Source organism: Zophobas morio, unplaced genomic scaffold (assembly GCF_036711695.1).
Source record: "Zophobas morio isolate AGI-343-1 ecotype UQ-CSIRO unplaced genomic scaffold, CSIRO_AGI_Zmor_V1 ptg000005l, whole genome shotgun sequence".
NCBI lineage: Eukaryota > Metazoa > Arthropoda > Insecta > Coleoptera > Tenebrionidae > Zophobas > Zophobas morio.
Window position 1 is genome coordinate 1,796,767 of NW_026972110.1, and position 25,979 is coordinate 1,822,745.

At 35.0% G+C, this 25,979-nt stretch overlaps 2 protein-coding genes and 1 long non-coding RNA gene across 3 annotated transcripts; 1 reads left to right on the top strand and 2 right to left on the bottom strand.

Annotated features, from left to right (window-relative positions):
• Nucleotides 1–13,069: 13,069 nt before the first annotated feature.
• LOC135121290 (geranylgeranyl transferase type-2 subunit alpha-like) lies at nucleotides 13,070–14,433 on the bottom strand. The gene is made up of 5 exons (XM_064045612.1): nucleotides 14,313–14,433; nucleotides 14,027–14,262; nucleotides 13,759–13,964; nucleotides 13,381–13,710; nucleotides 13,070–13,330 (listed from the first exon to the last, which is right to left on the bottom strand). Exons 1-5 carry the CDS (start codon nucleotides 14,313–14,315, stop codon nucleotides 13,185–13,187), a joined length of 921 nt encoding a protein of 306 aa, XP_063901682.1. The 5' UTR covers nucleotides 14,316–14,433; the 3' UTR covers nucleotides 13,070–13,184.
• Nucleotides 14,434–16,067: 1,634 nt separating this feature from the next.
• Csn8 (COP9 signalosome subunit 8) lies at nucleotides 16,068–16,977 on the bottom strand. Its single transcript, XM_064078308.1, has 4 exons — nucleotides 16,797–16,977; nucleotides 16,668–16,738; nucleotides 16,432–16,613; nucleotides 16,068–16,375 (listed from the first exon to the last, which is right to left on the bottom strand). The coding sequence occupies exons 1-4, from the start codon at nucleotides 16,851–16,853 to the stop codon at nucleotides 16,125–16,127; spliced, it is 561 nt and encodes a 186-aa protein (XP_063934378.1). The 5' UTR covers nucleotides 16,854–16,977; the 3' UTR covers nucleotides 16,068–16,124.
• A 7,131-nt stretch (nucleotides 16,978–24,108) lies between these two features.
• LOC135121361 (uncharacterized) lies at nucleotides 24,109–25,918 on the top strand. The gene is made up of 3 exons (XR_010278944.1): nucleotides 24,109–24,535; nucleotides 24,777–25,009; nucleotides 25,085–25,918. It is a non-coding gene; the product is annotated as an uncharacterized LOC135121361 (long non-coding RNA).
• The last annotated feature ends 61 nt before the right edge of the window (nucleotides 25,919–25,979 follow it).

Sequence of the window (25,979 nt, forward strand, 5' to 3'; positions counted from 1 at the left end):
CATCACTTCACGTACTCATCTGTCAATACTTCACGTACCACCGTGGTCACGCCAGACGATACAAAATAAAAATAATCGTCCCCCAAAAAACATTATGTGCAACTCAGCCGTGAAGAATCTTCTTTGTCCTCTTCTGAAATGTTGAGTCTCGGCTATGCCTCGGCCAAGAAACTTCAGATCGGCCAAAAATTATCTCCTTCACGACCTTGATACACAAATTACTATTATCTAACACATACATATAAAAGCGAGACAACTATGGTGATTTCTAATAAGTAAAGTGGTGTACAACTCACTAATGGGTTATAAACTCTAACTCACTATTATGTCAAACCATAGAGAATAACCTAAGTAACTGCTTTATTGAAGAAACAGTTTAAGAGCAAATCATCATTTATTAATTCTTATTTAAGATTAATATTAACACTAAAAGTGAATGTTAGACATTTATTCTGTGATTCTTTTTTTAAATAAATTGATAACAGTGGGGGCATATGTGAAGTTGAAGTAATACCAACAAACTTAGACTCACTTCCAGACTGCACAGACGACACATATTCGGATGGTTCCCTTGTTTGTTTTGTTGAAGTAGAGGTGGATCCTTGGATTCTCCTCGCGAGGATAATTTTAGAGGAAAGTCGACGTCCCAGTTGTTTCACTTTTATCATGTCGCCGCCAGCATTAGCCAAAAGCGTAGCAGAAGAACGTCTCGTACAGTGACCGGTATAAGAGTATGCCTCTGGCAATTGCAAGAATCTAACAATTGGACGAGATATTTATTCCAACAGGCTGATTCGTGCTTTTTTCAAACTGATAATTCACAAAAAATCTACAATCGGGTGTATATTCCGGCCTCCAAGACAAATATTTTTTTTATTAAATCCAAGGGATTCACGGCATACCTTTCTGCAATAATAGTAAATCTTCGAGGAGTGTAGATTTTCGTATCTGGGATACAAACATAAAAGTACGTCCCAGTGTCTTGTACATTGTCAATAGTTAATTTAAGAAGCTCGTCACAACGACAAGTTCCAGAAATTCGCATATTTAATGCCACTTAAGAAAATGATAAATAATTATTATTCAAATATTAAACGCTGAAACATCATACCTACCTTAGCCTTACAGTGGCGGCTCGTGAAGTTTTCTTCAGAGGAGGCTCAAATTTGAAAAGCACTACTTTTTATATCTTTTATTATCTGAATAATTTTTTTCGTCATGCCCACGAAAAGAACACTCTTGCGTTGACAGATAAATTATATTGCATCGATTAGTCTTTTCAAAATTGCCCAATTTTCACCAACTTTCTCGTAATAGTTCTCCCTTTTATGAGCCGAATCTAAATTATTGGCAATGTTTTGCTTACCAAGCATTTCTAATTTAATAGAAGAAAATATGTGTTCCTGTAATTTTTCATACCTTTCTATAGCTTGTGACAAATTTTGTAAATTATTATAGCCTGTTTTACCTCAAGCGGAAGATTTATCAGTTTATCACTTATAAATAATACACAATTCCAGCAGTATAATTTGTTTCTTAAAACCGAAGCAGTTAACTATTTAGTTTTATTATAATTGTTTTCATGAAATGCTCTGTTTTGTTTCTAATTGTAACTGTCAATACCATTAATGGGAGTGATGGTGTTGGTATTCCCTTTTATACCCTTACCTAGGTATAGCCTAAACAGCACCACCACTAAACAGGGAGCTCGCGAAACCACCTCAATGTTTTTCCTACTTACACCCGATTGCTCCAACTAATAAGAAAGAGATAAAGTTATCTGTACGACTTGATCTGAAAAGAGATGAACTAGCCGGAGGCTAGCGGCTTGGGCGGCAGTCCGATGAACGTTTTAGCCAATGCAATACACACTGGCGATGCGTCAAGGTCACGGTCTCATTATTCAGATGCATCGTCGTTCGGAGGCTAGCGGCTAGCAAGCCTCTGCCGCTGAAACCAAACGCGGAGTGGTGTGAATGTGAATTATGATTGTGAGGGCGCAAATATAAATTTTTCCGACATTTTAACCTGATATATGATGAAAGTAAATGAAATCCAAGAAAATATTCTGAAAAATAACAAATGTCTACAAAAATATAAATTCTTTCATCGAAAAAAAATAGAGGAAGCTCAGCTCCAAAAAATAGAGGAGGCTCAGCCTCCCCTGCCTCCTCTGAGGAGCCGCCACTGCTTGGCCATCAAATATTCCTTGATAGGTGCGTTTTTCAAAAAAATTTCTTGTTCCCTCTCTAGAATTTTAGATTACTTGGGTTTATAACCCTTTGATATATTTTTAAAATATGCCATACTATGATATAGCCATCCTTTTATATTGCTTCAGTGTAAATTTAAGCATTGAATACTTGGTACACGTTGAAGGAGCGATTCTTTGTGAAACATTAAAAAACTCTAACAAAACGTCCTCTTCCAGGTCATTTATGTTCACTTTTTTCTCTCTGCAGCATGCAATGAATTCATTAAATTCTTTGTCGTACACTGTTTTGGATTTTGCAGAAACAATCTTCGAAGATTCTATGGCAACTTCTTCGCGAATTTTATATATTATGACTAGGTGACTAACCTTTTTCTCGTGATTTATGTGGTACATACCTAACACACTGGTATAATAAATAACTAATAAAAATATTCTCTTCAGAAAAGAACCTAGACAGATCATTATCAAAATAAAACTATATATGTATATATGTATATACCGCGTGTCCGGAAAATGGCGTATTAAACCTTCAGTACTTTATGTACGAGGGTTTTCGGAGTCCCAGTAGAATAATAAAAAATTGGTCGAAAGATATTTTGACATAACTTCCCTCGCCTTTGAATACAAGTCCACTTTTTCTAAAATCATTTGATTTTGCCAATTTAATTTTTTTATGATAACTCTTAGAAGTTAAAATAAAAGTATGTACGAGTATGTAATATTAAAGTAAACATAAAGAAACGTGATACGCGTTTGTTTCAAGTGAATTTTTCTAATACAAAATTTTGTGATAACGTCAACATTTATGCAAGGACTGTATATCAGTTTGCACAGATGCAGTGTAATACTAACAACAGCAATACTGTATTGCCAAATTTTCAGGAAAATGGAGTCAGTGGTTCTTAACTTAATCAATACAATAAATTGCATCACTCATTCATTTTTTTGAGTGCTCCTGTATAAGTAATTCTAAAAACTATGCATCCATTGGTAAGCCACAAGCATAGAGTCATAATATTTTGCAAATTTAAAGTAGAATTTATTCGGAAAAATTGGGATGAGTCATCAGTTTTTTGGGAGGGGACAAACGAATAAATTTTGATTATAAATACACACCTCAAAAAAATTAACGCAACATTTCAAATTTGTTAATAACAACTGAAAAAATTACAAAAAGATACTGAAAAACATGCCTTATGATTAGTTAGAAGGAATTTTGTTTCATCTACGCAAAAAAAAAGTTCCTTGTCATTTGTAACTGGTGGATCTATTAAAAGAAAGAAAGTATCTTATCATGGTACCCTTATATCCAATTCTAAATCACATGGTTGTGAAATGTTTGAAGTGAAAACGTCATTTTCGCTTATAATGAATGTTCCTGATCGCATTACGCGTAATTTATCGAAGAAGTGGCCATCCGGGCTGTAGCTTTGGTTGAAGATGGTTAGACCCAACGCTGTGGTCAATCTGCTGGGCGTTGATCGTTCGACCATTTCTAAACTAATGCAAAATTATCAAAGTACTGGAAGCATGAATAGAAGACTAGGACAAGGTCGTAAACGGAAAACATCACAACGAGATGACCGATTTTTGCGCTTAACAGTACTCAGGTCGCGACACTGCACAGCAAAAATGCTCCAAAAAGAGATTTTAACTGCTCGCGATGTGGTGCTGGGTACTCAAACGATACGAAATCGTTTGCGAGAAGTTGGTATGCGTCCAAGAGTACCTCCCAAAGCACCCTTGCTCACCAGGGCACACAAGGTAGCGCGCTTAAACTTTGCGCTAAATCATCAGCTTTGGAATGTCGAGGATTGAAGCAATATACTGTTTGCAGACGAATCTCGTTTTTGGCTGTATTCCTCAGATCGTCGTATGCCGATGTACAGACGACCTGGCAAGCGATATTTGCCTACCAATATTCTTCTACAAGTGAATTTTGGAGGAAGCTCTATAATGTTTTGGGGTGGCATTTCCTACACCGGACATACTGAATTGGTGGCGCTACCAGGAGCTCGTTTAACAGCTACACGGTATATTACTGATGTTTTGGAACCTCATGTTATGCCCTGTGGAGCCTACATAAGGCTAAATTTTACATATATGCACGATAATGCGCGGCCTCATACAGCTCACATTGTGCAACGATATTTAGAAGAGGTTGAAATTCTGCTTCTACCACGACCAGCCAGGACTCCCGACATGAACCACACTGAACATGTATGGGACTATGTGAAACTGAGGATAAAGGAGCGCAGATTGGTTCTTGGAGACTTTAATGCCATCTAGAATGCCATCGTGCAAGAGTGGGAATATCTTCCGTAAGAGTACATTAGGGGTTTAATCGAGAGTATGCCTCGACTAATGTAGGCTGTTATTAGAGCTAGAGATGGAAATACTTCGTATTAACTTGACTTTTGCTTGTGTTGGATTGTTATTAACATTTAATGGCTAAGATAAAAGACCAACTTCTGGTAGTAAATTTTGTTTTTGCTCGTTTTGTCTTTATTTTACTTCACTGTAAACGCTACAGTTGCCTACAGGAGCATCTCTTACAGTAAATTCGCAAAAACAACGTGTTGCGTTAATTTTTTTGAGGTGTGTATACAGGGTGTCCCAGAATTCGCGCCATTCCCGTGAATGACATGTTCCCTGTCCCGAACTGTGCCGTAATTCGCAAAAAGAATTGTCCAGGCTTTAACCGTGTGAGAACTGGAAGCCGATTAAGTTGACCAATAGAGAGGCTGCTTTTATATCCGAACGTTTCTATGTTCAAAGTTACCTATGCTGTAATAACCCAAACATTCCGCCAAAATCGAAGACATGCGCACAAAATTTGAAAACCCGCGAAAAATTCGAAAAGTGGCCATGAACTGTGATCGTCAACAAAATGGGGACCCTACGTTGTGTTTTGAATGGCGGAATGCGTTCGGATGCAAGTGGTGAACCGCAAAGGTGGAAGAGTGACCTTGAAATTAACAACACAAAAATATGGCGGGAATTATTTTATTAAGTTCTTTCCTTTTGTTGTTGTTTTTTTTTTTTTTTAAATCAATATTTCAATATTTCTAGTTACAAAAATCTCATTCTTTCAAGTGTAATAATTATAAATTTCGATTAGATTAAACACAGCTTGTTCTTAAAAGTATACAATGCTCTAGTTTGCAAATTCATATCTAAGGGAAATGGAAAGCAATACCCAAATTATTATGTTGGCAGATTTTGATTATTTAAACGATTTAACTGTCATCGAACTATTTCTTTGCACTACCACAGCTACGTACAACCAAGCCACTGTGCCACCCCAAACGTCACACTATCTCTATGCTGTGTTCGCCGGCGCCCGAGGCAGCGGCGGCAAGTATTATCCCGTAACTTTACTCCATCCACCGCGGGACACACGACACTGACTCCCACCACTAAAGTTTCCTTTACCAGCAAGACACCCTCCGCATATCCCGTGTTGGCGGCATACCGGTATTGCGAATAAACAGTCATATGAATGACAGGAGAAATTAGTCAATGTTGACATGGGCCGAAGTAGCCAACCGAATTCAATTGAACAAAATTAATGAAACAAGAGTACATCGTGAATCGAATTCCCCAACACATAAATACATAAACACAAAATATCATTTGGTTTGTTTGTACATCTCGCTCTGAGAGGTACGCTTGGCAATAAATGTTCCAAATTTGGAACATAAAACACATAAAACATAACACAAAATCAGCATAAAATCCCATTTGCCCTTTCGAATCCACGACGACATTTATTTCGCTGATTATTTCCAAAGCGACTCAATCTTTAAAATTTTACATCTTGAATACTGCCAAAAACTATGTTAGAATTCCAGACGGGAATCTATTTAAATTGAAATAATAACTTAAGAAGAACCATCCATCCCCTGAGATATTTCACAATTTAAAATATTATAAAATGTTGCATTTAAACATTCCTGACATAACATTGTTTTTTTTTTTTTTTTTTTTTTATCGTCATGTAAGAAAATAAAATGTATAATTCCAGCGACTCCGTGAAATTTAATAACAATTTTATCGCTTTTAACAAGTCCGAGCGCGATCCGGGAAAACCAGCAGCTGCCCAGCCAACGCCAGTCTAAACAACAATGACGCAATCCATGATGACGCAATCTGCCGAAATTGCAGAATTGCCCGACGCCGTCGTCGTCGTCACGACAAGTGAGATCGGCGAATTATCAATTAAAAATTACATTAAACTATACTTACACCTAGGAGTAACAATGGTGTCCCTCTCTAATCTATTGACAATTGGCCCTTCGGTCATATTTTACAAATAAATGAAACGTACAAATCTCAAACACATGTGACTTTAACACTGGGCATTTGCATCCGCACGCAACGACTACTTGAAACAATCTGCCCCTCCAGACGCGCCAAAGCTCCCCCACCTCTCTTCATGAAAAACGCAAATCCACATTACAATTAAAAATGTCATTCTTTCTGGCGCTTAAATTTAATTTGAACCGGTACACTACAATGCCAAGAACAAAAAATCCGGTAATACTAAAGTTGAATGAATTTTTTCCGAATCCCCCTCCGTCAACAAAAGGAAACAGAAGTGTGGTTATAAATTTAATCATTTTGACAATTGTTTGTCATAAACTGTCACGAAGTTCATCACTGACCTGAACAGACGCTTCTGCCCCCAAAGATGACTGATTAATGTACACAGAGACGTCAAGGTTTACTTTAAGGCAAGTAGCATGGGACAGAAGTTATTTCTGCTGTCATTCTAGTTAAATTGTGTTTAACTGGGCTGTACATGTCATAAAAGAAGCTGTTTCATTTCATCGTAGGCAAATAATACATTTATTACTATTCGACATAGTGTAGATACCGAAAAGCAGGTATTAGAAGTCATTTTCTTAGAGCCCCGTGAATAATGTGTTGTTCTTTTTAACGAAAAGTAGTGCATTTTCAGAATTCACTATGCATCATATCCCTGACATTAAGTTTATCGTTATTTCTAAAAAAGAGTACCACATGTTCATTCAAAGAACGTAATTAAGTGTACTAAAACATAAATATCGCTTTTGATTAATCGGTGCTTATGATTTTCAATAAACAGTATCAATTTTTACCGAACAGCTTTGTTGCTGATACCTAATCTAAGCAACGAAAAAACAGACGAGACTCCACTTCTCTGGTGTATTGAAATCATAAGTATCTGCTGTGGTGTCAATCAGGTGGGGGAGATACTGAAAACGGAGACTTATTCAAGAATAATATTGATGGAAGCGGATCCTAGGAGAAGTGTCCGCTGCGTAGCGCAAATGAGTGGATGCTCAAGATCGACCACTCATGGTATCCTTCAAGAGAGAAGACTGCATCCTTACCATTACACGAGAGTGCAGCATCTGGGACCAACCGACTACCCGATTCCAGCCCATAGATTAATAGTATTGCTCTTGATATGCTCTCATGTTAGCGAAATGTGGATTTTCGTTTGCCCAGAAGTGCCAATGGTGCGCATTAAATATTCCTTTTCGGGAAAATGAACATTCGTCGGCGAAAAGAATGTGCCGTGAAAAATCAGGATTTAGTTCATTTTGTCGCAGTAACTATTGAGCAACATGCACTCGTCGCGCAGTCGGCTCGTCGCAGATGCTGCACTTTCGTCAATAGTAAGGATACAGATTTTTGTCTGTAACGATGCATGATCGATCTTGAGCATCCATTCATTTGTGCCACTTGTTCTTCACCGTCTACGCGTATAATCCGTGTAGCCCCAGGAAGGAATTTCCGAATAGGCTAAAAAGATCCATCTTCTTTTGCTGGATGCAACAAACGACGAAACACATGCTGGTCAAGGAGCCGATGGTTGGGGAAAAGACCTGTATATTCGCGCACAGCAGTGACTGCAGAGCGTTTACATTCTCCATAAATTAACATCATTTCCAAATATTCTTTATACTAGTATGAATAAGACATCAATAACTTAGTACTGATTTGTATTGTCCTTAAAAAAAAAATGCAACTAAACGATTTTTGTCACATTTTTTATTCGTATCTTTTCAATCTCTAGAAAGTACTCACAACTTTAAAGAAACTGTTTTAAATCATCATGTGCAACATCAATATTATTCTTGAATAAGTCTCCGTTTTCAGTATCTCCCCCACCTGATTGACACCACAGCAGATACCTATGATTTCAATACACCAGAGAAGTGGAGTCTCGTCTCTTTTTTCGTTGCTTAGATTAGGTATCAGCAACAAAGCTGTTCGGTAAAAATTGATACTGTTTATTGAAAATCATAAGCACCGATTAATCAAAAGCGATATTTATGTTTTAGTACACTTAATTACGTTCTTTGAATGAACATGTGGTACTCTTTTTTAGAAATAACGATAAACTTAATATCAGGGATATGATGCATAGTGAATTCTGAAAATGCACTACTTTTCGTTAAAAAGAACAACACATTATTCACGGGGCTCTAAGAAAATGACTTCTAATACCTGCTCTTCGGTATCTACACTATGTCGAATAGTAATAAATGTATTATTTGCCTACGATGAAATGAAACAGCTTCTTTTATGACATGTACAGCCCAGTTAAACACAATTTAACTAGAATGGCAGCAGAAATAACTTCTGTCCCATGCTACTTGCCTTAAAGTAAACCTTGACGTCTCTGTGTACATTAATCAGTCATCTTTGGGGGCAGAAGCGTCTGTTCAGGTCAGTGATGAACTTCGTGACAGTTTATGACAAACAATTGTCAAAATGATTAAATTTATAACCACACTTCTGTTTCCTTTTGTTGACGGAGGGGGATTCGGAAAAAATTCATTCAACTTTAGTATTACCGGATTTTTTGTTCTTGGCATAGGTAACTTTGAACATAGAAACGTTCGGATATAAAAGCAGCCTCTCTATTGGTCAACTTAATCGGCTTCCAGTTCTCACACGGTTAAAGCCTGGACAATTCTTTTTGCGAATTACGGCACAGTTCGGGACAGGGAACATGTCATTCACGGGAATGGCGCGAATTCTGGGACATCCTGTATAACTACGATAACCTTAAAACGGTTGCCACATTTTAGAGCATTCGGTTTTGTAGTTTCAAAGTTATAATTTAAAATGTACATTTTTTTTTCCCAAAAATCTGGATGTCCAAGGTGAAAACGCAGCACGGAGTCATACATCGCAAGTGCAGAAGTATCGTATTTTATAAAATTAAAAAAAAAATACAATTGCAAATTGTGGAATGACGTCATCTGCTCATTGGTGATGGGAATGACCAGCCAATATTTGGTTAGCGTTTTACGATCTACACGCTATTACTAATACACGTATAAAATTTTATAACAATTGGGACGATCTTCCTGTCTAATAAAAACTGACATAGACAACAGACAGACGGGGTCTTCAAAAGTCAAGAAACATAAAAGTGGCAAGTCGCCCGATGGACTCAATTAGTATCCTTCCTTAGCTTAGGCTCAGAAAGTCATTCATATGTATATATGTAATATCCTTGGTCGGAAATGATAATGGCACAGGTGACAAACATAGAAAAGCACAATATCAGTAAGCGAATTTTTTTTCGTATTGGTTTCACAATTGTCGCTGCTATCCTCTCTCTGATTCCCTGCAACCGCCCTCCGCATGTCCTGCTTCCACACGAATGTTTTGTCTATGAGTTTGTTTATATATACTTGTGAGTAAGCGAAGAAAAATGTTGTTACCTCGATAGGAATCGGACCCTCATCTCTCACTTTCCGGGCAAGCATCCAGACCACTACACCACGAGGAGACTTATCTTTCTCCGCTTACCAACGTGTTATTGTGCCGCCACATACTGTTTCATTGCAACGTACGAAGTCACAGATAAACAAATGACTGGATATTAATTTATTTTGGAGTTTCTTCTGGATATTTTTTTCTGCATTCATTGACGTATCATGCGAGTACTTTAATTTTGTCTATCATGCTAATAACAATGGGAAACGAATCTATTGTATTCTCACACTGTGGAGAAAAGAGGGTACCTTTTTAGTTTTAATGTGGAAAAAAAATTGCAACGCTGTAGGATTCGTACTCGGGACTCCCACTGGGAAAACAAGTCTTACACCGCCCATTACGCTTAGTTTACGGAGTCATGAATAATGTGACAAAGGAGCGGGAAACTTAAATAATTGACTGATTCATTAATTTTTTTTTACTCACTCTGTATAAGCAAAATTAAAAAATACAGATGCAGTGATGAATTACAAGTATAGTCTGATCATATTTTGCACATTTTCGAAAGGTTTCAGTAAAATTTTGAGATGACGTAATACATTTTTTAGGGTCCGTGTTTAGGGTTGATAAACAGATACATCCTGATTAAAAAGTTACCATGACTCCAAAAAGTCTGCAAGATTCAAAGTATTCAATTTTGCAATTCTTGATTTAATCAGTAAAATAAATTAACTCAGTCATTAATTTTTTTGTGACACCTATATGCAAATCTAAAAAATATTAATGCAGTGATAAATCACAAGTATAGATAGACTCATCAGCATGAGATTTGGCACATTTAAAATAGGATTTATTCAGTTATAATATAAGTGATATGATTACACAGGCCTGCGAAATATAACTTTTAATTTCCCTTTTAAATAATATTGTTTTTTTTTAGGTATTTATGTATGCTGAATTAAAATATAACTCTAGTTTTTTTGTAGCACATCGAGATTTATTTTTATGTAGGCCTAAATATTCATAGTTTCTCAAACAATTTTTCTGAAAAAATAAAATATAAAGAATATAAAATTGAATGTTTATTTATTAAATGAACTAAATTAGTTATAAACAAGACTTAAAAAAAACAAATAAATCAAGAAGCTTCTTTTTTTCTGTCTTCAAAGCTCTGATTTAAGCGTTTTCTCTTGTATTCACGATAGGATATGTTATTGCTGTTACATTTTTCGCATTATATCATTTTATATTTGAACAGCAAAAGTAACAATCGTCTGTATGATTTTGTGGCTCCATCCAAATCATTGGTGTCAGCAAACTTATCTGAAGAATTAACCCATTTCCGAGAAGACATTAGTAATTTTTGTTTAAATTCAGGGTAGTAAGCGCATAGTCGACACAAATAACTCTTACTAAGCTGAACACGAAATGAAATATCAACACCATTATCCATACATATTATTACCACAAAATCTAGAAGTTAATTTTTATAGTACTAAGAACAAAACTGAAAAAAATATTTTTTGCAGAAACTGTACGTGATAGAAATTTTTGCAATTTTTTTTTATACATGAGTATCTAAGACCTACCGAAATTACTACTTTATTTTGTTGGGGGAAAACCATCGCAGGCCTGTGTTATTATCGATAATATTTCGAGTGAAACCGAGATGCAGATTCAACGAGTGCGAAGCACGAGTTGAATGTGCTGCTTCGGTTTCACGAGCCATATCTTCGATTATTAATCATATCACGAGTTATATTTAACATGAGAATATAATAAATGAACACATTTTTTGATAACAGAATTGATTTCGTCGTTTTGAGCTTGCCCCCAACGTTGGCAAGCCATAAAAGACAAAAAAATTTATGAAATTCTAAAATTTGTCAATTTGACAGTTTTTAAATTTAGGTAGCAACAGACCACAATAAGGCAATAAAATTATTATCAGTTATAATATAACAAGTGATATGATTATTATCGATAATATTTCGAGTGAAACCGAGCTGCAGATTCAACGAGTGCGAAGCACGAGTTGAATGTGCTGCTTCGGTTTCACGAGCCATATCTTCGATTATTAATCATATCACGAGTTATATTCAACATGAAAATATAATGAATGAACACATTTTTTGATAATAGAATTGATTTCGTCGTTTTGAGCTTGCCCCCAACGTTGGCAAGCCATAATAGACAAAAAAATTTATGAAATTCTAAAATTTGTCAAATTTGACAGTTTTTAAATTTAGGTAGCAACAGACCACAATAAGGCAATAAAATTATTATCGCTGTGATAGACATGTAACTAAGGGCATGAACAAATTCTATTGGAAGAAATGAGGTCATGTGATACATGAATTATATTCTCAATTATAATATAACAAGTGATATGATTATTATCGATAATATTTCGAGTGAAACCGAGCTGCAGATTCAACGAGTGCGAAGCACGAGTTGAATGTGCTGCTTCGGTTTCACGAGCCATATCTTCGATTATTAATCATATCACGAGTTATATTCAACATGAGAATATAATAAATGAACATATTTTTTGATAATAGAATTGATTTCGTTGTTTTGAGCTTGCCCCCAACGTTGGGAACCCATAATAGACAAAAAAATTTATGAAATTCTAAAATTTGTCAAATTTGACAGTTTTTAAATTTAGGTAGCAACAGACCACAATAAGGCAATAAAATTATTATCGCTGTGATAGACATGTAACTAAGGGCATGGACAAATTCTATTGGAAGAAATGGGGTCATGTGATCCATGAATTATATTCTCAGCAATATATCACTGGCAATATGTTGAGGTGACGTCATCAATTTTTTAGGGTGAGCAAATACATTTTGATCATTTTTTTTTTGTCTGTTATGGCCATTCCATTGGCCAGTGCTTTCGAGCAGGTCACTGGAACCACCATTTTCTTGAAGGAACTGGAAGAGCCGTCCCTTTATAACCCTAGTTAAAAACGTGGTATCTTCCTTCTCATTCTACCTTAATCACATTAACTTATACAGATTAACTTCCAAAATAAAACCAGACAAAATTAAATTTCATAACTGATTAAAGAAAGTCAACGTATGATTGTATTTCAGGTACAAAGGAAGTTGTTTAAATAATTTTTGACCTTTTTTTGTTTATTTGGTTTTGTTTAATTCTGTATATTTAAGGTGGTCTTATGATACACCATATATGTGAAATGCATTGAAGATTAGTGTCAGTCACTTAATAATTTCGATTAAAATACTTTGAAGCAATCTTTATAGTGACCTTCTCTTAGAGGATCCAGTTTAATTAATTCTGTGTAATAACGCTTAAGTCTGCAAATAGCATCTTTCTCTAAATTTCCTTGCTTAACCAACCAACATTTAGCCATAATTATCCCTAAAAATGACACATTAACATCAGTTGAACTCCCATGAAATGTACATTACATTTACACTCTGGTTCTAATTCTTGCAGTTGTTCTAAAGCATTTAGTAAGTCTTCTTTTTGAATTTTCGTTATACCAGGGTGGCTTAAAACCCACCTCAAATAAAACCAAGCACTGGTATCAATTGGATCTGTAAATACAGCATTTTGAACCAAAATTAAATCATTAGCCACACTGTTTTCATCATTCAGAATTTGCAATGTGCTCCTATAATGCCATGAAGAATAATTTGAAAAATTAATATTTATTCGCTCTGTTGAAAACGCTATTTCATCAGCCAAACTTATACCAATTTTGTTAACTATAAGCCGTCGAAAATCCCAACAATGAACTAAAATTGTACTTATCAATATCAAAAAAACAAATATAAATAACTTACAATTCCTATCATCTAATGATACATATTTGTTACATAAATCAAACTCTCTTTGCCAATTTGGTTTAGTGTGATGATTCAAAATCCAATAACGGTGATGCCAAGATCCGTAAGATTTAGGATTAGAAAGAAGACACTGCTCAGTTAACCGCAACTCCTCTTCAAAAAAATGTATCAGCTTCTGATCATCAGCAACTTCATCCTGATAACTATTTCAATAATGAAAGATAACCATCAGTATTCCTAACTGACTGTGACATTTAGATTTTACCTCTTTTTTATTTCTATTAAAACAACTTCCTTTCGATAGTTCCAAAGTGTATAAATATCCGGATTAATGGTAAGAAGCTGAGCACTTAATGCTAAAGAGTCTTTATTATAACTATCAGCATCCCTAGTGGCAAGAATCTGTTTCATTCCCATACGATAGGCAGTTAATTTTTTTTGTTGTTCTTTGTGTTTTTGTAAGTTCTGTTCTTCGGTGGTCCTCACCTTAATTCTTCCATGCTACAATAAATTTGTGAATTACAGGAACAAAAAAGCTACATAACATTTACCATTTTGTGTTACGATAAATAATATATAGTACTTTTACTTAATTAACGCTTCTTAACCTCAATAGAAGCCCGACACGTCAAAGAAACAGGCAAACAGGAGGTGGGAGGTGCTAAATATTCCGGCAGATACCGACGTTGGCAAATTGTGCTTTATAATATCACATTCTAATCTAAATTATGTAAGTACACTGTACATTAGTCATATATAGATATATAAAATAATTAGTAAATAATTATGTACTTCTAAAGTAAAATATGAAACGTAAATACCATATTGAAGAAGCGTTTTATTTATTTTTTGTAAAAAGCACAAAAAACACGAGTAGTAATTTGTAATTAAACCAATATAAAATACATTTGAGTACCTAACTGTCACTTCGAAACTTGGATGTGTTTCTTTATTTATATTTTGACGGTATTTCAAATAATAAAGTTTCTTTCAAAGTAGTATTGATTGTCCCGCATATTTTTTTTAATTTAACATAAGGGCCGAGGGGCTCTGGAAACAAAAGATATGAAAGATGTAGGACGTAGTTGAATTACTTGCATATAAATGCCATTACAGGGGATGCGTTTATGTTGGAGCAACGATAAAAGCGAAGAAAGCGACGATAAGAGTGTAGAGAAAAATAAAAAAATTACTCTTTCTTTGGTGTGTTTATGTTGGAGCTACGATAATAAACGATGCGAGTGTAGGTATGATGTTGCCGGGTTGCTTTCTGTAGGTGTTGTACAAAGTGAACGAGTAAAAATGGGGGATGCAGGTACTCCACTTCCTCATCGGAAAATGATGGTGAGCTGCTACTTATGTCGAGTGCCGAAAAATGGTACCTAAACAGCCGTTAGCCGTCTAAAACAAAGACGACAATTTATTGCACATTCCGTAAATGTAAAAAGGTATCAGTGTGGAGAATTTCACTATTTGTATCCGGATCTGAGAAGACACTCGGATAGATTTTTGCAATACATACCAATGACCACAGATACCTACCTTCGATTACAATAGATCCACGCTTAACCCTTCGACGTCCATGCTGTTTGTAATCAAAAAGTCTGGACTCGCGTGGTGGGAACAACGATTCAAAGCGAAGAAAAAGACAAATTGTGTTCTCTTCGCTCAATTCGCTTAACGCGCTGCTTCAACATAAACGGTTCCATTTAATTATGTGTTCATTTTTGCTGCTTCGTTCTTATCGTTGCTCTCTTCGCTTAGCGTTGCTCCAACATAAACGCACCCTAGTACATATAATCCCTACAAATTAAGATTAAACTAATTAAACTATGCCTTGACTTTGACTATGCCCTACATCTTTCACATTTTTTGTTTCCAGAGCCTTACGTCCAATTTAAAAAATTATGAGGCAAGTATTGTTGGTTGCATGTGCTTTTAAAGTGTGGTCACAGTATAGATATTAATTGATCTCTATACTGTGGTGTTCAACTTGGCAACGTTCTCTATCAGTATATTCAACTTCAACGCCTCCTAAGAAACTGTCATCCGGCTGTCAAATGTAATCATTACGGTAATTACGTTTAGATTGCAATACAACTGGCATTACAAGTAAAGTACGAGTCATATCTGATTTCGTGTCTTTTTATAAAATCTTTTATTCAGTCGTTTACTAAACAGTTCGTCACGAACATTTTTACCTGGGCATTAGTTTTTATAATTACTGCGACAATGCGGCATTTGGTGTACATGTTCCAAATAAAATAAACAAAATTAATACATCAAGTTTCTGTGTAACTCGAAAATTGATTCTGAAATATTTATATTTTCTTAAAATTAATTTATAAAGACAAAAATACAATTTAATTTTCAAGAAATGATACAAAGTCTGTCAGTTTGTATAACTGATCTTCACTGCTTGTTTGGCCAGATGTTTCTGAAATAGGTCTAACAGGATGAACCATTCGAGTGTCTGCTTCCACTTGCCAGCCTCGTTCTACACATGCAGCAGCACAAATATCTGGTGGTAAACCAGTCATTGCTGACACAGTATCTAATGTTATTGAAGAATATGCTTGTGCTATTAAATCTACAGATCTACTCCTCACTCTATCTGTAATTTCAGCAAAAATATACTTTAAGTTATTTACACTCTCCTATAAAATATACCTTGAACTTGTTTCATAATATTAGCTACAGAATCTGACCATGTTACAGAATTCAAGGCTTTATAAATTCCCGGAAAATCTCTTTTCCACATATTCTGAGCTACAGTCCAAACATTTGTTAATTCAGGAGTCGAAGCCTTGACTGACGCTGGTATTCTTTTCCATAAATATTTTGCGTTACATCTGTAAACAAATTTCATTTTAGTTGGATATGTTGCCTAAATATCAACTACTTACAGATCGTTTTCATATAAATAAATGGCTAATAGTTGTTCATAAACCTGAGGTGTTGCTATACCATTTTGAGCCTGCAGTAAGTCAATATCTTTAATTATAAGGTTAAATTCTAACGTAATTATGACTTACTTCCAACTCTTGCTTTTCTAAATCTTCTGTTAACTTTATGATATCACTTGAAACCATTTTTTGTAAAGATTACGGTGGCTTGATCTGCTTTAACTTATATTTCTTTTAAAATTAACTAAAGCATTTTTTCTATCAATCACAATCACAAACACAACCAAAATGTCAAATTTGACACGATCTACCTTCATCGTACAAAACGAACATTACCGATTCGTTCGACGAAGAACCACAGTATAGATATCAATCAGTAGAGACAGTTCGCCGTTTTTCGTGACCCGTTTTCGTGGGTGGTCGTTCGCATTATGACCGAATGAGGGCGTCCAACCGACGTCTAAAATATTTGAAATTTGGCAGTTTTGTTACAATATTTTTGCCGGTTTTGCTTGTTTAAGAGTGCTTTTCCGGTAGAATTGTACAAATAGTATAAAAATGTAATTTTCACAATAAAAGGTAAAATCTTTGTCCGATGAATTTTCATACAGGATCCCTGTTGTGCGCCTTATTCTCTCCATCGTGTTTGGAATTCTTGGAAAAGATAGTAAACATAACACACTTTTTGTTTAAAAAGTCGTCGCGAACGAACAACAGCGGTGGTTATGAAATAAATAATAAAAATTTATTATATATGAATCCGTTGTTGTGGTAGAATTAAATATAAAAATAATAAGAAACAAACTACACGTAACAAAAAATTATATGAGCAGACCTTCACTCAATAAACAGTTTTTTTATTCATCATGTATATATATGTATATTTTTTTGACCTACACAATCTTGAGTTTTATTTTGAGACGTTGCTTAACCCATAAGCAATCGCGCGTGGGTAAAAATGACCCAAGCCGTACATTTTGTCAAATATCCTATTTCGCTTAATTCCTATGGACTTCCGGTTTCATGAATTCCTTAATTATTCTTACCTGCGTCGACCCATACCAATTACCTGCACTTTATGTGAGCCGACAAATATGCATTTTTTTTGTAATAATGTTTTTAAATAAAAATTTTACTTCATATGATATTACGCTTACGGGTTAAGTTGTTAGGTAAAATGGGTTTGACTATATATTAACAAAATAATTTCTTTTTTTACATTTGTGAATTGGAGCAAATTTTTAGTGAACATTTTGAAAATATAATTTTACAAACAACTACTTTGTTGAAATTTTTAAATTTATATAAGCAAGCTACATTTGTTCATCCATGCCAAAACTTTCCATACGACTGTTTGCTTGCTTTGTATGCTAGGATGAGACTATTTTATGCACTAAAATTTGTAAATGCTAGCTTTAAATTTACAAATGCCAAAGGTGAAAAAATTAATAGAAAGAAAATAAATTGGCAGCATTAACTTTTTTCCTTTTTGTAATTTAATTTTTATTTTATTTATTTTTTCTTAAATAAACCTCTTTCTTTTTAGATGTATTTATTACATTATTTTTACAATGATAATTAAATCTCAGTATTCGGGGAAAGAATGTGCGAATTGTCAAATTGTATAAGTAATAAAATAAAAACTGTAACAAATCATCGTGTTTATAAACTAAATATCGACTTTTAGTTTTTCTTATTGCGATTCACGATTATACGATTTGAGCAAACTACACAGTTTGCAATAAATTGCGTACACGAATCAATTTTTGAAATTGTAAATGAAGTGATACTTTTTAAATTGGGTGGCGACATCTAGGAATAGTTTAGGCAACGACCACCCATGACGGCTTAAAATTCGGGTCAGAAAGAACAAAGGCACCGACACGAGCTGTCTCTACTGATTGATATCTATACTGTGGAAGAACAGGAAAATTGAAACCGCGCTTCTTGAATCGCCACCTACCATAAATATTTATATTGATCCAATAGCAACTGGTAAACAATTAAGAAAAACCGTCTAAGTTTATTTCGACGGAACTTCCTTCGCCCCTGAAGCACACATCAGCTCTTTCGAAAAATTATAAAATTTGATGAAGTATATGCAATTTTTTTTTATGAAAACTCTTATAATTTAAAATAAAGATATGTATGTAACGTTAAAGTCAATGTAAAGAGACGTGTTGCGCGTACGTTTCAAATGAGTTTTCCCTTAACAAAATTTTGTGTTGACGTCATCAACATTTTGCAAAGACACTTTGGACCTTAGATCATATAATAATTTATTATATGATCTAAGCTTTGGACAGGTGCAGTGTAATACTAATGATAACAGTATTATATTCCCAATTTTTTTTCGATTTAATCAATAAAATTAATTGACTCATTCATTAATTTTTATGAGTATAAGAAATTTAAAAACAATCATAGACAAGGTTAGACTTATCATATTTTGCACATTTTGGATAGGATTTATTCGGCAAAATTTTGAAATAACGTCATCAATTTTTTGAGGGGGATAAACACATGCACAAAAATTTACCATGCCTACGATAAGCTTAGAACGTCTGCACGATTACAAAGCATTCAGTTGTGCAGTTCCTGATTTAATCAATAAAATAAATTGACTCTTTCATTAATTTTAAGTATAAGTAATTCTAAAAACTATGAGTGCGTTGATAAACCATAAGTATTGCATTTTTAGAGATGCAAAATTTTTAGGGGGGATGAGCAAATACATTTTGATCAAAAATTTTCCATGCTCATGTTAACTTTAAAACATCTCCAAGATTTCAAAGCATTCGGTTTTGAAGTTTCTGATTAAATCAATAAAATAAATTCACACATTCATTAATTTTTTTTTTATAAGCAAATCCAAAAAATATGAATGAAATGATAAATCACAAGACTCAAATAACTCGCGAAAAGTCAAAATCTATTGAAACGAGAAATCGGCATTAAACGAGCTGTGATGCGGTAGCAGAATGCAGGTTTACTTAGATTCTGACTTGGTTGGAGATTTCAGTATTTTAAAAATGCAATTCCGGAAACTACGACGATGTTTTCCAGTGGCGGCTCGTGACTGTCTGATGTGGTGAGGCGATGATAGAAGTTTGACAATAATAGTAATATTAATTGGTCTTACTAGTTAGTAATGATAGAAGTCTTGCCTGAATACCGGTCATTCCCGGGTCAGTGGTAGGTCCTAATAGTAATATTAATAATAATAATAATAATAATAACACCCATAACACATTGAATCAACAATGTTTTTACAAGTCAAAATTTTGTTGAAAGTAGCACTTTCTTGGAGGGATTCGGGAATAGTTGCTGTGTTCTTTTCTAAACGTTTTAAGCCCATGAAATTTTTAATGTGTACTTTGGAACTTTCATGTAACTTTGCACTTCGGATGAAATTATTTAAATCGTTATATCCCGGGACGTCCTATAAATATTACGGCAGAGCCATTTATATGTTTCGTACCAAGTTGATTTAAAAAACTTGGAGTACTGACCATTCTGTCGCTTATCAATGGAAGTTAAATGAATTAACGGTTTTGACTGCTCGATATTTAGCAAAATTTGCCGACGTTCTAGCTCGGTTCGCCGTGAAAACGGCGTTTCAAGAAACAACATGACGATGTCGTACTCGGGATTCATTTTTCACTCACCTGTACCTATGAAAGAGACAATAACACAAAACACCAACACGTGGGTTTTTATTCACGTTCATGCTAATTACCCACGCACCCCGCAACCTTACCGTTCTGTAAAATAAATGGAAAAATGGTTTAATGAGTACGTCGAAATTGGCCGAGAAGCACCGAAGATATCGCCTCAGTTCCGAGCGAACGCATGTATAGGACTATAGGAGCTGAGCCATCGAAATCCCTGTCTGTGATTGGGCTTCGCTGGTTCAAGTGAACCAACGTTCTGGCCGCTTCAGTTAAGGAACTAGGGGCATAAATCGTACGGTATTCAACGGAAAATGTCAGCAGGAAGCGTAAAAAATAAAAAATCATGTACAGATTTCCCATTTCAACATATTTTTGTAACTAATGCATTGAAAACTCTTTTTTAATTATAAATTAAGTCAATCTGTTCTTAAGATACTATGCTGTGAGGCGCCGCCTCACTTGCCTCATCTGACGAGCCGCCACTGCAATGTATTTAGTATTGGGCGAAACCGAACCAGACGCCACCCTTAAAATAGGATTTATTCGACAAAATTTTGAGCTGACGTCATCAATTTTTTGGAGGGGATAAGCAAATATATTTTGACTAAACATTTATTATGTTCTTTATAACCTTAAAACATCTGCAAGATTTCAAAACATTCGGTTTTGTAGTTCCTGATTAACTCAATAAAATAGATTCACGCATTCATTAATTTTTTGAGTCACCCTGTATATGCAAATCGAAAAAATTTGAATGGAATGATAAATCACAAGAAGAGACTCGTCATATTTTGTACATTTTAGATAGGATTTATTAAGCAAAATTTTGTGGTGACGTCATAAATTTTTTAGGGGGCACGACCAAATGCCTTTTGATCAAAAATTTACCATGCTTGTTATAATTTTAAAACATTTTCAAGATTTCGAAGCATTCGGTTTTGTAGTTCCTGAGTAAATCAGTAAAATAAATTTACATATTCATTAATTTTTTTGAGTCATCCTGTATATGCAAATCCAAAAAATATGAATGGAGTGATAAATCACAAGTACAGACTCATCATATTCTGTACAGTTTAGATAGGATTTATTCGGCAAACTTTCGAGCTGACGTCATCAATTTTTTGGAGGGGATATGCAAATATATTTTGACTAAACATTTATTATGCTCTTGATAACCTTAAAACATCTACAAGATTTCAAAGCATTCGGTTTTGTGATTCCTGATTAACTCAATAAAATAAATTCACGCATTCATTAATTTTTTTGAGTCATCCTGTACATGGAAATCGAAAAAATATGAATGGAATAATAAATCACAAGAAGAGACTCATCGTATTTTGTACATTTTAGACAGGATTTATTCAGCAAAATTTTGTGGTGACGTCATAAATTTTTTAGGGGGGATGAGCAAATACATTTTGACTAAAAACTTACCATGCTGATGATAACTTTAAAACATATTCACGATTTCAAAGCATTTGTTTTGTAGTTCCTGTGTAAATCAGTAAAATACATTTACGCATTCATTAATTTCTTTGAGTCACCCTGTATATGCAAATCCAAAAAATATGAATGGAGTGATAAATCACAAGTACAGACTCATCATATTTTGTACATTTTAGATAGGATATATTCGGCAAACTTTTGAGCTGACGTCATCAAGTTTTTGGATGGGATAACCAAATATATTTTGACTAAAGATTTATGATGCTCTTTATAGCCTTAAAACATCTGCAACATTTCAAAACATCTGTCCAAGATTTCAAAGCATTCGGTTTTGCAGATTCAAAATTAAATGGCAAAATGTTTTATAATTTTGATTTTTTTTTCAAAAATCTGGACATTTCGGGTAAAAACTCAATTCGGAGTCGTAAACTACATGTGTAGGTATATGTTATTTTATACAATTTAAAACCCATTTACTATGTACAATTTTGAAGTGACGTCATCGCATTAGTGGTGGGGATGATTAGATAAATTTTGGTGAGCGTTTTACCTTCTACATGATATTGCTAATATAAGTGCAAAATTCCACAACAATCGATCCAGTACTTTCGGAGATTATCTGTCTAATAAAAATCGGGGACGGCAGACAGACGGACAGACAGACGGAAATGGGAGACCTATTTCTTCGTCTTCTAGGGGTCATGAAAGATCGAGAAAACGTAAAAGTAGAGAGTCGACCGACGGACTCGATTACAATACTTCCTTTGCTTACGCTCGGGAAGTAAAAATCGAACGTGTTGAACAGAGAACAAATTGTTGCACTCATGAAAGAAGCCCCAGATGATAAATATCTTATGCACAGGTATAAATGGCATCCTTGTACATTTTTCTATACATAACAATTAGTGGCACCTGTCAGTGTGATGAACTTGTGAATTTCGAATGTGAAGCTATAGAAGATGGTGGCTTAGTCCTTTTTATAAAATTACGCCAAACAAAGACTCATAAGAAACGTTCATTCACGGTAATTGACAATGGCGATATTTCGGCACTAACATTATGTAGGAAATATGTGCGTTTGAGGCTACTTAATATAAGTCAGAAGAGTTTTTTTTAACATTCAAGTAAATATACATAAATATTTTGAATGTGTTATTGTAAGAAAGCGCGTAGGAATAGTAGGTGCACAGCACAACCCGTCGGCAAAAACATGTTCGACAGCATCCCAAAAATCATTGCAGAATTTTTGTAACTAGATATGCCAAAGAATATACTAGGCATTGTTTACGAAGGATGTTTCCTACATTGCTCGTGGAAGGAGGTGCTGACATTACAACACTCAAAAAGGTCGGACGATAGAGAAGTAGAAACGTAGCAGAAGGATACTTAGAGAAAACTGTGCATCAGAAAATCAAGATGTCGGGTATAGTTTTAGACAGCGAAAACAAATGTGATGTTGCTGTTGTTGCGAAGTTAAAAAAAATGTGCTCCTACGTAGTGGAAGAAAAATTGGAAGAAAATGCGACAAACCAAACAAACGATCCAGCTACTGTTGTTGAGGCCTTGAAGGTGAAGAAGCGGAGCAATTAGCGGATCAGAAATGTTAGAATATCAAGAATATTGGAGAGAAACTTCCAGTTACCCACGAAAACATCATAATAAAACACATAGAAAATTTTCTATACAGCGTGTTATTGAAAGGTACTTAACAAAATAAAATTAGCAATTGATTTCGAAGTGTGGGTGCTAAAAGTTAATAAAAGTGCAGGTAAAAGTGTTCTCCTTTTAGAGACAAAAATTATTAAAAATTATGTCCAAATTCGTTGTACGCCTCCGATAAAAAGATCATCCCTCGTTTCTATAGCAACATTTAGTCTTGACAAAAGTTTTATTGTTACAGTTGCTAGGATTTACTAAAATAAATCAATTTTACCTATTTGTCTTTCAGTAGCGTCTAAAAAGGTTGGATTAGGGTTCATTTTCCCCTTATAATTTTGATAACACAAAATAAGTTTTACAGACTTCTTAGACTCGCGAAGAACTATCAATTTTGTTATACGTACCTTTCAATAACACCCTGTATGTAGGTAAGGAGAGAAAAATGTTGTGCCTTGGTGGGATTCGAACCGGGTAACCACTAGACCACGAGGCCACCTATCTTTCTCTGCTTACCGACGTGTTATTGTGCCGCCACAATATACAGAGTGTCCCAGAATTCGCGCCATTCCCGTGAATGACATGTTCCCTATCCCGAACTGTGCCGTAATTCGCAAAAAGAATTGTCCAGGCTTTAACCGGGTGAGAACTGGAAGGCGATTAAGTTGACCAATAGAGAGGCTGCTTTTATATCCGAACGTTTCTATGTTCAAAGTTACCTATGCCAAGAACAAAAAATCCGGTAATACTAAAGTTGAATGAATTTTTTCCGAATCCCCCTCCGCCAACAAAAGGAAACAGAAGTGTGGTTATAAATTTAATCATTTTGACAACTGTTTGTCATAAACTGTCACGAAGTTCATCACTGACTTGAACAGACGTTTCTGCCCCCAAAGATAACTGATTAATGTACACAGAGACGTCAAGGTTTACTTTAAGGCAAGTAGCATGGGACAGAAGTTATTTCTACTGCCATTCTAGTTAAATTGTGTTTAACTGGGCTGTACATGTCATAAAAGAAGCTGTTTCATTTCATCGTAGGCAAATAATACATTTATTACTATTCGACATAGTGTAGATACCGAAGAGCAGGTATTAGAAGTCATTTTCTTAGAGCCCCGTGAATAATGTGTTGTTCTTTTTAACGAAAAGTAGTGCATTTTCAGAATTCACTATGCATCATATCCCTGATATTAAGTTTATCGTTATTTCTAAAAAAGAGTACCACATGTTCATTCAAAGAACGTTATTAAGTGTACTAAAACATAAATATCGCTTTTGATTAATCGGTGCTTATGATTTTCAATAAACAGTATCAATTTTTACCGAACAGCTTTGTTGCTGATACATAATCTAAGCAACGAAAAAAGAGACGAGACTCCACTTCTCTGGTGTATTGAAATCATAGGTATCTGCTGTGGTGTCAATCATGTGGGGGAGATACTGAAAACGGAGACTTATTCAAGAATAATATTGATGTTGCACATGATGTCTCTGACTCCCGCAGGTTGTTATTGCTTACTTTCATCTCGGATTGTGATGTAAACAGTCAAAAATATTCTGCTAGTGAGTAAAACATTTAACTACAATTATGTTTATGAGTTTAAAAATAATGTAATTTTTTAATTTGGTATTTTACAGAAAACAGTCAAAAGGAGTAAAAATTCTGCCTTGACTTAAAACAAGTAAACTTGCGAGCATTAAAATCGGGCCACCTTCGGCAAGTTTGTATAGCGTGTTTGGACTGGCCAGGACGTAGCTCGGATATGAATCCTATAGAACATATGTGGGATGAACTTAAACGAAGAATTAGAGATAGGATCCCGGCTCCTGGGTCACTCCAAGAGCTCAGAATAGCCATTGAAGAAGAATGGGCTAATATCCCGCAAGAAGTTGTCGTCACTTCAATTGAGTCTATGAATAAACGAATGCGAGCGGTTATTAGAGCTAGGGGTGGCAACACCGAACATTAACATCATTTTCTTCTTTAAATTGTTGATTTTGGTAACATGAAAAATGTCGCCATTGAATAATTTTCTTTTTGCGGCAGGTTTATTAGAAACAGATGCTGCTGCATTTTCGACCGCCGGTGCCGGTCGCTAAAACCCGAGTTTATTGAGTCTATAATATTGCGATGCCGCCAAAAGTCCAGCTCTTTGCAGCAAAAAATTGGTAAATAGCAATGAACCATCGATCTTGGGATTACCGCACATTTTCGAATTTTTTATTTCAGAATGTAATTTGGGCAATATAAAAAAATCTAATAAAAAAAAAATGTTCGTGTGACCGGACCGGGTCCCTTGAAGCAGCGGGCCCGTGTTCCGGCGAACACATGGAACACCGGTAGTTACGCCACTGTTCTCTATCACCTGCTACTGAGTCCCGGCGATCCAGCGCGTCCCCACCTATAATCGTGACGCAGCCCGACAGAAATCCGCTGTCTAATAATGACACATTTTCTGTTTCTTAATCATTTAATATAAAAAATCCTTGACAGAGAATTTAGTTAACTGTATTGTATCACAGTTATTTTATA